General features: G+C 42.5%; 1 protein-coding gene across 4 annotated transcripts in view; it reads left to right on the top strand.

The window, feature by feature from the left end:
• The window catches only part of PLEKHB2 (pleckstrin homology domain containing B2), a 66,482-nt gene extending 56,665 nt beyond the window's left edge, over window positions 1–9,817 (top strand). For all 4 annotated transcript variants that reach the window (XM_077291104.1, XM_077291106.1, XM_077291105.1 and 1 more), the window contains exons 4-8: window positions 536–638; window positions 1,494–1,533; window positions 4,057–4,137; window positions 6,487–6,592; window positions 8,644–9,817. In XM_077291104.1, coding sequence (XP_077147219.1) covers window positions 536–638; window positions 1,494–1,533; window positions 4,057–4,137; window positions 6,487–6,592; window positions 8,644–8,771 — 458 coding nt within the window. In that variant the 3' untranslated portion in view covers window positions 8,772–9,817. The remainder of the gene's footprint in view (window positions 1–535; window positions 639–1,493; window positions 1,534–4,056; window positions 4,138–6,486; window positions 6,593–8,643) is intronic.
• Window positions 9,818–14,564: the final 4,747 nt, after the last annotated feature.

Consider the following 14,564-nt stretch of genomic DNA (forward strand, 5'->3'; position numbering starts at 1 on the left):
CATCCGGACTATCCTGCGTTGCAACCTTCTATCAATTTTTCTCTGCCATCCATGTCCAGGGAGATTAGCTACAGTGCTATGGTTTGTAAACTTCTTGATTATGTTGTGCATCGTGGACAAACTAACATCAAGATCTCTGAGGATGGACTTGTAACCTTGAATAATTTTTTTTCCAACAACTTCGTTTCTCAGGTCCTCAGACAGTTCTCTTCTGTTCTCCATGCTTAGTATGGCACACACAGTGTGAAGATTCAGTCAATTTCTCCCCTTTTTATTTCACTTCTGGTAGTATTTTCATATTGCCCACACCTGTCACTTGCCACAGGTGAGTTTGAATGAACATCATATGCTTGAAATAAAGTTGTTTACCCACAATTTTTGGGAAAGGTGCCAACTATTTTGTCGGAACCATTTTTGGGATTTTGTATGAACAATTTGCCTTCCCCCCTACCCCCCCCCCCCCCCTGTTTTTTTTTCTTTTTTGTGCTGCTCCAATTTCCTATTTCTAACACTTACCCTTTGTTATATACTCCAGATGTGCATTTACCGGAGGGGAAATCACAAGACTGCTGCCTGCAGATTATTTGCCATGAAGGAAAAGTCATAAACCTTATCGCAGAAAGTGTGGATGACTGCTTGTAGGTATCTCCTTATTCATATAATTTGTGCCATGCAGAAAAGACCACCCGAATCCTAATGTGCTGCTCAATCATTTGCACTCGTGGATGAAATATTTTGTATGGTGGTCACACCTTTAAAGTATGAAAAATTCTAGCTCCTCCATTAGCTTTAAAGGGACTTTGTTACCAGATTTTTGCTACCTCATCTGAGAGCAGCATCATGTAGAAAGTGCGACCCTGATACCAGGGATGTTTCACTTGGTTTACTGGGTGCAGCAGTTATGACACAATGTGACATGAGTTTTAGATGTAGCAGGAAGCAGAGTTCAGAAAGCTGACTCTACATATACATCTTACTATGTACATTGTTTATCAACAGTAAACTACGAATCGGTGCTGGGAGTGGAGATTGACCAGGTCTCACCAGTCCTGGCAGTGATAAACTCCTGCTGATAACCACTCATTGTATAGAAACAGCACACAGCCTAATAAGTGACACATCCCTAAAATCAGTGTCTCAGCCCCAACATCATGCTGCACTCAGATTACATAGCAAAAACCTGACAGTTTCCCCTTAAGGGTCGACCACTTACCACTAATGGACCTTGCAGTGAATCTGTAGTAAAATCTGAACATGAAATTGCGGATTTTGCAAGGAATGTCCATACAATTGACTCTCGTTACTGTCAAAGTGATGAAATCTGTTGTAAGTATCCATCTCAGAATTAAATATCTGCAGGTTACTCGTCTTTTCTCAAGCAAAGTGCCCTCAGAATGTAGATGAGATTTGTGATCCTCTGTAGATTTTACCAGCACAAATCCTCTACATCAAGATTTAACAGAAGAAATGGTACATTTTTGTGTTTTTTCCAGAGCCTGGGAAACCGCTCTCCGGGATGCCAAGACTAAAACGGTATGTGTTGTTATACTGGTGTGATTTGATGCTACAATAATTATTTTTTTTTTAATGAATGGAAGGGTTAGATATTGTCACAAACAGTGAAAGGCAGTTCCTGTGTGATTCCTTCCTGATCTGGAATCCGTGAAAATAATGTATTTTTTCAGTTTCTGTATTAAATTAGAATTTTCTGTATTAAACTAGAATTAATACTAGTGTTCGCTCACACAAGTGTGCAACTTGGAACAGGGATATCCAATGTTTTTTCAGATAGCACCCGGACCAATGTTATACTATGGGGCAGTGCTGATCTGCGATATTTCTTTTTTTCCTCACGTTGATTCGTATTCGACGTCTGTCTTCTCCGCACCTGTGATACAATTCTCTCATGGGAGAGAATCAGATCACAGTATACTGACACTTGGCACCAGCTCTAATCAGAGTTTGAGCTGAGTGTCATTACTATAGTTGATCTGATTCTCTCTGGAATATAGAATCATCGCTTGTGTGAGCGAGCCGTTAGAATCATACTTCTTGTTCTGTACAATAGACTTTTCACATCTCTCACAATACAGACATGATTACAATGAAGGGTTATCTCCTCTTTCTACAACAGATAATACACTGCTCAAAAAATAAAGGGAACACTAAAATCCCACATCCTAGATATCACTGAATGAAATATTCCATTTGTAAATCGTTATTCATTACATAATGGAATGTATTGAGAACAATAAAACCTAAAAATGATCAACGTAAATCACAACTAATATCCCACGGAGGTCTGGAGTTGGAATGATGCTCAAAATCAAAGTGGAAAATCAAATTACAGGCTGATCCAACTTCAGTTGAAATACCTCAAGACAAGGAAATGATGCTCAGTAGTGTGTGTGGCCTCCACGTGCCTGTATGATCTCCCTACAATGCCTGAGCATGGTCCTGATGAGGCGGCGGATGGTCTCCTGAGGGATCTCCTCCCAGACCTGGACTAAAGCATCTGCCAACTCCTGGACAGTCTGTGGTGCAACGTGACGTTGGTGGATGGTGCCAGACATGATGTCTCAGAATCAGATTCAGGTCTGGGGAATGGGCGGGCCAGTCCATAGCTTCTATGCCTTCATCTTGCAGGAACTTCTGACACACTCCAGCCACATGAGGTCTGGCATTGTCCTATATTAGGAGGAGCCCAGGGCCAACCGCACCAGCATATAGTCTCACTAGAGGTCTGAGGAACTCATCTCGGTACCTAATGGCAGTCAGGCTACCTCTGGCAAGCACATGGAGGGCTGTGCGGCCCTCCAAAGAAATGCCACCCCACACCATTACTGACCCACTGCCAAACCGGTCATGCTGAAGGATGTTGCAGGCAGCAGATCTTTCTACACGGCGTCTCCAGACTCTGTCACATGTGCTCAGTATGAGCCTGCTTTCATCTGTGAAGAGCACAGGGCGCCAGTGGTGAATTTGCCAATCCTGGTGTTCTGTGGCAAATGCCAAGCTTCCTGCACGGTGTTGGGCTGTGAGCACAACCTCAATCTGGGGACATCGGGCACTCAGACCATCCTCATGGAGTCGGTTTCTAACCGTTTGTGCAGACACATGCACATTTGTGGCCTGCTGTAGGTCATTTTGCAGGGCTCTGGCAGTGCTCCTCCTGTTCCTCGTTGCACAAAGGCTGAGGTAGCGGTCCTACTGCTGTGTTGTTGCCCTTCTACGGCCCCCTCCACATCTCCTGGTGTACTGGCCTGTCTCCTGGTAGCGCCTCCAGCCTCTGGACACAACACTGACAGACACAGCAAACCTTGCCACAGCTCGCATTGATGTGCCATCCTGGATGAGCTGCACTAACTGAGCCACTTGTGTGGGTTGTAGAGTCCGTCTTATGCTACCACGAGTGTGAAAGCACAACCAACATTCATAAGTGACCAAAACATCATCCAGAAAGCATTGGTACTGAGATGTGGTCTGTGGTCCCCACCTGCAGAACCACTTCTTTATTGAGTGTCTTGGTAATTGCCAATAATTTCCATCTGTTGTCTATTCCATTTGCACAACAGCATGTGAAAGTAATTGTCAAACAGTGTTGCTTCCTAAGTGGACAGTTTGATTTCACAGAAGTTTGATTTACTTGGAGTTATATTCTGTTGTTTAAGTGTTCCCTTTATTTTTTTGAGCAGTGTACAGCTCACCTCCTCACCGTCCCTGCACAATGACAGTTGCCCAGATTAAAAAAGCACTCCTCCTCCCATTAAAATTTTTATCCTCTTAACCTATTGCAATCCTCATGTTATATGGCACTGTGTACTTACAATTGCTTTTTGCCTTTCTACCCAGCTAATTATTCTCTTTTCTATTAGGTCTATGAAAAAAACTTCTGAGAGATTCGTTTTAATAATGAGTCTAATATGTGGAGTCTTTGTCTAGGAAGAATTGTAATAGGGAACCAAGTTATAGGGCTGATGACACAGATCCTAGAACTTCTGTAGTAATAAAACAGTCACCTACATACTAATCGTATGATGTTTTCTTCTCTCATAGCACATTCTGCCCCAGCCTCTGCTCTACGATGACGCCGTGCTTGGTCCTGTCCCACCGTACAGTCAGTTTGATGCACCTCCAGTAAGTCGACAACACTTCAAACATTATACAGAGAGAAAAGTGTCCTGTTCTGAGCGGGTTGTACTCTATAACCTGACATAAGGCCTCAGAAGGGCAGGAGTGGTACATAGCGATACTGCTATCAAATCAACAGCTTCTAATTGTCTGTCGATGACTGAAGGAAACATGTCACCTGGTTATTGTCCCCAACCTACAGCTGATGAAAAACTAATTTCACTGAGATTGGAAACGCAAGGACATCAGTAATATGATGGAACACAACTGATGTGCGTGGAAGGAGTTGTGTGTTAGGGAGGTCCATCTCACCCATAGTCCAAGGCCATCAGGTCTTTATCCGTACTCTGTGACTATAGTACATACAATATGCTGTCCTTATAAAGCCCTGTAGATCCTGCGTTCGACACCTCACCGCCCGGCAAAGGGTAATATTGATAGTAAATTTGCTCTAGTTATGTTGAAAAGTGTCTGAACTGCAGGCAGGATGTTAGAGCAGGAGGAGATGATCAGACTCGTTTACATTTTGTGGGAAAAGTTTCAGTAAAACTTGCATTTAATTCATTGAAATCCTTGGTGTCTATGTATAGGAGTCCAGTGGGCGGTCCTATCCAGTGATTGACAGTCTTCCCTGTATTAGAGGAAGATTGGCGTGCACACAGTAGTATGGGTGAGGTGCAGGTGGAAGGAGGTGATGAGCCCCTGGGACATCTAGTTAGGAAAATTCACCGCATGCGCTTGAGATGAATGCAATTACTTTTTATTTCCGAATTCAAGTGCATGTAGATGTGAGCTCGGGGTAAGCATAACGTGCAAATTACAGATGCAACATAGAGTTTTAACTGGGCTTGTTCACAGTCGTTTTTCATGTGCTGAGCTTGTCCATAAAAGTGCTGGTGGTCCCTGGTGGGGTAAAGTATAAGGCTATAAAATTGCAATAAAACCACGAAAAAAACACTCACATTAAGCATCCTATTAAAAGAATGCAATCCGCATTTTGTGTGCACATGCTGCATTTTTTTCCTGAGCGGAAACGCATTCTGGAAAAAAACGCAGCATGTTCATTAATTTGCGGAATCGCTGGGATTCCGCACACATAAAAATGCATTGATGCTATGCCCACCATGCGGGAAGTAAGCAGATCATGTGCGGATGGTACCCAGGGTGGAGGAGAGGAGACTCTTCTCCACGGACTGGGCACCATATCGCTGTTAAAAAAAAAAAATAAAAAATTAAAATAAAAAATAGGGATATACTCACCTTCTGATGGCCCCCGGAATCCTCCCGCCTCTCAGCGGTGCATGCGGCGGCTTCCGTTCCCAGGGATGCTTTGTGCGAAGGACCTGGGATGACGTCGCGGTCACATGACCATGACGTCATCCCAGGTCCTTCGCACACCGCATCCCAGCCGCCGCGTGCACCGCTGAGATCGGTGGACGTCGGAAGGTGAGAATAACCATTTTTTAATTTTTTTTATTATTTTTAACATTAGATCTTTTTACTATTGATGCTGCATAGGCAGCATTAATAGTAAAAAGTTGGTCACACTTGTCAAACACTATGTTTGGCAAGTGTGACCAACCTTTCAATCAGTTTTCCAAGCGATGCTACAGATCGCTTGGAAAACATTCTGCAAGCTAATTACGCTTGGAAAACGCTAGTGTTTAGCGGAAGTACGCATGCCAATTCCGCATGCGACATACCCGCGGCATGAGTTGCGGAATTGCCGCAGAAATTTCTGCAGCAATTCTGCAACGTGTGCACTTAGCCTAATGGTATCTCCTTGGTTATATGGTCCTGGGGTGTGGGCCGTCTTTCCTGTATGATTGTGTGTGCAGAGATAGCGGTCAATCACTAGTAGGACCGCCCACTGGACTCGTATATAAAAACACCACGGGTTTCAATGAATAAAATACAAGTCCTACTGAATCTTTTCCAAAAAAATCTATATATAATTCTGCTCTGCTTCTCATTATCTACACCTTCATTAGGCCTCCCAGTTGCCATGACAACACATCAACACTCTGGGATCATGCTGCACAGGGGCTTAGGGTCTACAGGGTGACAGAGGGGGCTCACGCCATTCATCTAGTCACTGACATGTGATCTGAGCAGGCTCTATAAATACAAGTTATACCGAATCTTACATGTCAGTCAGCTCCTCCTGATCCTGCTCGTCATTGCCCGAAAGTGTATGGAGGCCTTAACATTAATGTATGAAATAGCAATGACCTAATACTGCATATGATAAGTTGTATAAATCACTTGTCTACAATCTATTAATAATGTCATTTATAAAAATATCTGCCTTCTCCTTGACAATCAGTGAGCCTGATACTGTTTTGTCATTACCAGCCATATGGATATGACCATTATTCTGGGGGCTATCCAGTCCAGGGATCCCAAGTCCTCTATACCAGTGATGGGCAGGCATACGCCTCTTACCCATATCCCCCACAAGGTGAGTAAAAAGCTGAAAAGTAGTGCAAATTAACTCAGCTCTAAGAGGAAAATAGCTGGTCCCTTTTGTGCCTCCCCTTCATGGTAGCTGCCCATTAAGTCAAGGTCTGATTCTTTTCAGAGTTATAAAGAAGCACTCCAATCAAAGTTTTTATCCTCTTAATATATTGCAATCATCATATTATACAGCCATGTGTACTTACAATTGCTCATTTTACCTTTCTACACACATAATTCTTCTCTTTTCTCTGCTCTATGTAGAAACAGGAAGTGTCTTGTCCCTGCATGAATCATCCCCCTCTTCAACTCCTGACCCAGCTGCTCTCTACCTGCCAGGGACTTATGACTTGTTCAGAGAAAATTGACCTCCTGTTTCTACATAGAGTTTAGAAGGATTCAGCTAGTCAGTTTTTAATCACATGATGTCATAGACCTAATGGAAAAGAGAAGAATTAGATAGGTAGAAAGGCAAAATGAGCAATTGTAAGTACACAATGCTATGTAATATGATGATTGCAATTTATTAAGAGGATAAAAACTTTGATGGGGGGAGATGGAGTGCTTCTTTAAGATTTAGGCCGGGGGTCACATTTGCGAGTTCAATGTCAGAAACTCGCGTGAGTCTCTCACATCAATTCCTGGCACTGCCTCCGGGACCAGAATGTGCGGCTGCATAGAAATACATGCAGCCACAAACTCCGATCCCGAGTGCCAGCGGCAGTGCTGGTAATTGATGCGAGTTTCTAGCACTGAACTCGCAAGTGTGACCCCAGCCTTAAGGGAACCTATCAGCAGGATTTTGCTAAGTAACCTACAGACACTGTCAGGTTGCCGCTGTTACACTGATTAAAACAATGCCTGGGATGAAGAAATCCGTCTTGTGGTTCTTGTGTACTCAGTGTTGGAAGTTTGCAACTAATGATATGCCCGTGCTCCAGGGCCGGACTGTAGGCAGAGTCTGATCTTCCTGCTCTAAGCCAGAGAAACCAAGTAGAGACCTGCCCAGAAAAATGTTATGCAAATACTCAATGTGAGTACGTATATTCAGGGAATATTCAAATGTGGTGTTTTGCAGCTCTTTTTCTACAACAAAAAAGTGTTAACGGGAAAAACTCTGCATAAAATACATGCATTTTTTTTGTGTGTGTGTTTTTACTTGCATTTTTTCCCATTCATTACTTTGCAAACAGGCAAGGAAAAAGACCAAGCAGCAGCTTTTTCTGCACCATAAAGCAGAGTATTTTAATGTGCATTTCTGATGTGTTTTTAATAGCATTTTTTTCTCATTCATTTGAATGGGTGAAAAATGCTGAATGAATTGGCATGCTGTAGATTTGAAAAAACACTTTGATGGTTAAAATCAGCAAAGAAAAATGAAGCAGTGTATGAAATTTTGGAAATCTCATTCACTTTGTTGATTTTGTAACATAATTTTTTTTGTTTTTTTAGCCTTGAAAAACGCACTGACAAAAACAAGCTCTAAGGCAATGTTCTCAAGTTGTGTTTTTTATGCCAGCAAAAACTATGAGATTTCAGAAATCTTATGCACGCATTTTTTATTTTTTTTTGACTGATTTGGAAATCTGCTGCGTTTTTGCAAATTGCAGCATGTCACTTCTTTCAGCGTTTTTGTAGAGTATTTTTCACCCATAGAAAGCAATGAGTAAGTGCGAAAAACACAGGTAGTTCCATCATGATCTTTTTGGGGGGCACTAAACTTTATGAGCATGCATATGAGACAACAAAAAAAACGCAGCAAAACCTGATTTTTGGAACTGCCAAGAAAAAAAACGCTGCAAAAACGCAACATGTGAACACAGCCTTAGTCTCTAGCACACCCTGGACCAGAAGATAAGTAGAGAATGCCGATCCTTTCCTTCCATTCTCTTCTGACATCCAGTGTCATTAACCCTGGACAAATGGCATCCAATGCTCCATCTGGAGCCACCAAAGATAAAAAGCGCAAAGATGGAAGACAGGCGTTGGACTTCTATATTTCTGCTGTTCAATAAGCCGTTTCTTTCACCCACTTTTTCATTGATTCCCATCCAGGACCAGGAACCACTAATCACATCATCATCAGAGAGAGATACTACGACCATGACGGGGACATGGCGATGGGCATGCTGGCTGGAGCCGCTACAGGGATGGCGCTCGGGTCTCTCTTCTGGGGATTTTAGATACAATATTCATCTTAAAGCTTTAATTTATTACAACTTTAATAGTATTCTTTGCAGTAGTTATTTGTACAGAATGACTAATGTACTAGCTCAGGTAATTCCATTTTGGCCCAGTTTTACCAAGAAAATATATTTGATGTCGAAAAAAAAAATGCGAGTCACAGGAAATTCTGTTTTATTATTACTTAATATTTGCAGCTTGGATTGTGACTTCTTATTTAAAGGGGTGATACCTGTTTAGTGCCTAGGGCACAGTAGATGGAGGGGTTACGTTTCCTCTTCACACTGGTAGACCGAATATTAGACTCCCATTTCCTGTTCTTTTCAGCAACCGCATCCATATAATTAGCCATAGACTGACTCTGACCCCATTGAATTGTATTGAAGTGTGAACTGTGACCTAAAGGTGCAAGAAGGACTGGCCAGCAGCGGACCTGAACATAACAGCTGCATAGAAATATATGACGCTGTCACGCTTGGGTCAGGAGAGCTGCCGGCCAGTCCGTACACTGCGTTCCGATCACAGTCCAATATGGCCGTCTGACTGCACCCTAAAGCTGCATATGTAATAAACTATGGTACATATAGTCATGTACTCATCTTTTAGCTTTTCCTATACGTAGTCCAGGCGGCACTTAACATGTTGTTTTGGTGAAATAAATTCTACTTTACAAGCAGAAGCAGTTCTTCTCATCGAGAACAGTGTTGGGAAAGGCGTCAGAATTCCTGCTCACAGGTGTACAGTACTTGCAGTAGTCTGCATTCTGTGAATAACGTGCACATAGAGACTATTGCAGCGCCCTCTATTGATATGTATGTGAATTCTACATACAGAATACAGGCTGCTGCAGACAGAATACGGGGAATGTAAAGTGTCTGCACTCATTGTTTTGTAACTCTGATCTTTTCCAGCTGTATTGTACTACATATATAGACAAGGCTGATAATACAGATTAATCCAAAAGGGAGGGGTCATATGTTTTGCTTTTCCTGCATTTCTCAATATTGTGTGATTACATAAAAATAAATATTATTCATTATATACATCTTCCTAGTGGTTTATTTGACCCAAAGTAGTATATGCACAATGTTTCTACACTGTGTGCAGAATTGTTAAACAAGTTGTATTTTGATCACATGATACTTTTATACATGCTGTCCTACTTCAAGCTGTTCAGGTTTGAGAGCAAACTACCAATTAAGTAAATCAGGTGATGTGCATCTCTGTAATGAGGAGGGGTGTTGTCTAATGACATCAACACCCTATATAAGGTGTGCTTAATTATTAGGCAACTTCCTTTCCTTTGGCAAAATGGGTCAGAAGAGAGATTTGACGGGCTCTGAAAAGTCCAAAATTGTGAGATGTCTTGCAGAGGGATGCAGCAGTCTTGAAATTGCCAAACTTTTGGAGCTTGATCACCGGACAATAAAGCGTTTCATGGCAAATAGCCAACAGGGTCACAAGAAGCGTGTTGGGCAAAAAAAGGCGCAAAATAACTGCCCATGAATTGAGGAAAATCAAGCGTGAAGCTGCCAAGATGCCATTTGCCACCAGTTTTGCCATATTTCAGAGCTGCAACGTTACTGGAGTAACAAAAAGCACAAGGTATGCGATACTCAGGGACATGGCCAAGGTAAGGAAGGCTGAAAAACGACCACCTTTGAACAAGAAACATAAGATAAAACGTCAAGACTGGGCCAAGAAATATCTTAAGACTGACTTTTCAAAGGTTTTATGGACTGATGAAATGAGAGTGACTCTTGATGGGCCAGAGGCTGGATCAGTAAAGGGCAGAGAGCTCCACTCCGACTCAGATGCCAGTGAGGTGGAGGTGGGGTACTGATATGGGCTGGTATCATCAAAGATGAACTAGTGGGACCTTTTCAGGTTGAGGATGGAGTGAAGCTCAACTCCCAGACCTACTGCCAGTTTCTGGAAGACAACTTCTTCAAGCAGTGGTACAGGAAGAAGTCGGTATCGTTCAAGAAAAACATGATTTTCATGCAGGACAATGCTCCATCACATGCCTCCAACTACTCCACAGCGTGGCTGGCCAGTAAAGGTCTCAAAGAAGAAAAAATAATGACATGGCCCCCTTGTTCACCTGATCTGAACCCCATAGAGAACCTGTGGTCCCTCATAAAATGTGAGATCTACAGGGAGGGAAAACAGTACACCTCTCAGAACAGTGTCTGGGAGGCTGTGGTGGCTGCTGCACGCAATGCTGATCGTAAACAGATCAAGCAACTGACAGAATCTATGGATGGAAGGCTGTTGAGTGTCATCATAAAGAAAGGTGGCTATGTTGGTCACTAATTTTTTTGGGTTTTGTTTTTGCATGTCATAAATGTTTATTTCTAAATTTTGTGCAGTTATATTGGTTTACCTGGTGAAAATAAACAAGTGAGATGGGAATATATTTGGTTTTTAAGTAAGTTGCCTAATAATTCTGCACAGTAATAGTTACCTGCACAAACAGATATCCTCCTAAGATAGGTAAATCTAAAAAAAAACCACTCCAACTTCCAAAAATATTAACCCCTTTCTGACCTCGGACGGGATAGTACGTCCGAGGTCAGAAGCCCCGCTTTGACGCGGGCACTGGCGGTGAGCCCGCATCAAAGCCGGGACATGTCAGCTGTTTTGAACAGCTGACATGTGCCTGTAATAGGCGCGGGCAGAATCGCGATCTGCCCGCGCCTATTAACTAGTTAAATGCCGCTGTCAAACGCAGACAGCGGCATTTAACCTGCGCTTCCAGCCGGGCGGCCGGAAATGAGCGCATCGCCGACCCCCGTCACATGATCGGAGGTCGGCGATGCTTGTACATTGTAACCATAGAGGTCCTTGAGACCTCTATGGCTACTGATCGCCGGTAGCTGTGAGCGCCACCCTGTGGTCAGCGCTCACAGCACACCTGATTTTCTGCTACATACCAGCGAACATCAGATCGCTGCTATGTAGCAGAGGCGATCGAGTTGTGCCTGCTTCTAGCCTCCCATGGAGGCTATAGAAGCATGGCAAAAGTAAAAAAAAAAAAAAAGTGAAAAAAAAATAAAAATTTAAAAGTTTAAATCACCCCCCCTTTCGCCCCAATCAAAATAAATCAATAAAAAAAAAAATCAAACATACACATATTTGGTATCGCCGCGTTCAGAATCGCCCGATCTATCAATAAAAAAAGCATTAACCCGATCGCTAGACGGCGTAGCGAGAAGCGAGTAAAAAATTAGAAACGCCAGAATTACATTTTTTTGGTCGCCGCGACATTGCATTAAAATGCAATAACGGGCGATCAAAAGAACGTATCTGCACCAAAATGGTATCATTAAAAATGCCAGCTCGGCACGCAAAAAATAAGCCCTCAACCGACCCCAGATCATGAAAAATGGAGACGCTACGAGTATCGGAAAATGGCGCATTTTTTATTTTTTTTTAGCAAAGTTTGGAATTTTTTTTCACCACTTAGTTAAAAAATAACCTAGTCCTGTTAGGTGTCTATGAACTCGTACTGACCTGGAGAATCATAATGGCTGGTGAGTTTTAGCATTTAGTGAACCTAGCAAAAAAGCCAAACAAAAAACAAGTGTGGGACTGCACTTTTTTTGCAATTTTGCTCACTTGGAATTTTTTTCCCGTTTTCAAGTACATGACATGGTAAAACCAATGATGTAGTTCAAAAGTACATCTCGTCCCGCAAAAAATAAGCCCTCACATGGCCATATTGATGGAAAAATAAAAAAAGTTATGGCTCTGGGAAGGAGGGGAGCGAAAAACGAACACGGAAAAACGGAAAATCCCAAGGTCATGAAGGAGTTAAGCTTTGATATTTATGAATCTTTTGGGTTGATTGAGAACATAGTTGTTGATCAATAATAAAAATAATCCTCTAAAGTACAACTTGCCTAATAATTCTGCACACAGTGTATACAGTATTTTTAATTTCTGGCATCCAATAATGTAGAGATTATGATATTGCTGTGGTTTCTCCAGCACTCATTGATCAGCCATACCAATAAAACGAGTGAAGAGTATAACCTTGATGACAACGACCTTGGTCAAGCGGAATTATTAAACAGATATGTAGATATTAACCCCTTCCAGACATGGAATTTACTGGTACATTCAAGGCCGAGTCCTGTCGGAATCTAAGCCTGCATCCCCAATAGATGCTGAATTACACAGCCAGCATCTGACTCTAACATCAGCGATCAGCGCACCAATCTCTGCTGTTTTCCCATGAAATGTAGATTTTTTTACAGTGGCATTTATGGTCCACGATCGGGGAACTTGCCCTGGTAGTGTAGTGTGGGGGTCTGGTGAAGGCCACTGTGCCTGCCATGATAGTACGCCTATGAAGCCCAGCCTCCTGTGAGGCCCAGCCTGTGACTGTGGCATTACAGCATATAGAACAAACGATCAGACGATCACAGGAGCAAGTTTTAAAAAAATAAATAAAAAACCTAATAAAGTTTTAAAATAAGTTTTTAAAGGGAACCTGTCACCACGTTTTTGGAAGATGGGATAAAAATAGCGTTAAATAGGGGCAGAGGTGGGCGTTACATTAGTGTGTTTGTTATGCGTTTATTACCCACCTAAGTTGCCGAAATACCTTTGCAAAGTCTCCGTTTTCGCCTGTCAATCAGGCTGGTCTGGTCAAAAGGGCGTTGTCTTCCCCCAGATTTTGCGTAGTTTTCCGTTGGTGGCATAGTGGTGTGCGCATGCCCAAGGTCCCGAATCCTCTGCCAGGGGATTTAAAAGAGCGCGCTGTTCGTTATTTCATTGGTGATCGGTGGGCGCGGCCATCTTCCTTTGGCCGCGCGTGCGCAGAAGCGGCGCTCTGCTGGCCGCGGCTTCAGGAAAATGGCCGCCGCGATCTCCATCTGCGCACGCGCGGCATCCCGCGGCCATTTTCCTGAAGCCGCAGCCAGCAGAGCGCCGCTTCTGCGCACGCGCGGCCAAAGGAAGATGGCCGCGCCCACCGATCACCAATGAAATAACGAACAGCGCGCTCTTTTAAATCCCCTGGCAGAGGATTCGGGACCTTGGGCATGCGCACACCACTACGCCACCAACGGAAAACTACGCAAAATCTGGGGGAAGACAACGCCCTTTTGACCACACCAGCCTGATTGACAGGCGAAAACGGAGACTTTGCAAAGGTATTTCGGCAACTTAGGTGGGTAATAAACGCATAACAAACACACTAATGTAACGCCCACCTCTGCCCCTATTTAACGCTATTTTTATCCCATCTTCCAAAAACGTGGTGACAGGTTCCCTTTAAAGATATATATATATAATTTAAATCAGCCCCTCCCCCCCAATAAAGATAGGAATAATATATACCGGTAATATGTGTATCTATAATATAATTTTTTTTTTAACTAGACATATTTGGTTTCATGTATCACTGAATCTGTAAAAATCTAATCTATTCAGATATTAAATAGAAGCCTTTAAGAGAAAAAGTGTTTTTCAGTAACATTAACTCTGCCCAAAAAGTTGCCAAAAGTTATAATAGAAAGTGATCAAAACATCTTATCTGCGTCAAAATGGTATCAATAAAAACATGAATTTGCCCCGACAAAAATAAGCCCTTCGACTATTATAATATTAGTGATTAAGCTAATTTTTCCACTAAAGTTATATGTTTCATTACCTTGTGCGTCACAGCTGGAAATTATGCATCATGTGACCACAATAAAATGATAATATGAGAATTCCTTATCTTTAATGCTCTATAGGGATCTTGTATACAAGTCATGTAATGCATGTAATTTATTCACTAG

The sequence above is a fragment of the Ranitomeya variabilis genome, chromosome 2, assembly GCF_051348905.1.
Source record: "Ranitomeya variabilis isolate aRanVar5 chromosome 2, aRanVar5.hap1, whole genome shotgun sequence".
NCBI classification, from domain to species: Eukaryota; Metazoa; Chordata; class Amphibia; order Anura; family Dendrobatidae; genus Ranitomeya; species Ranitomeya variabilis.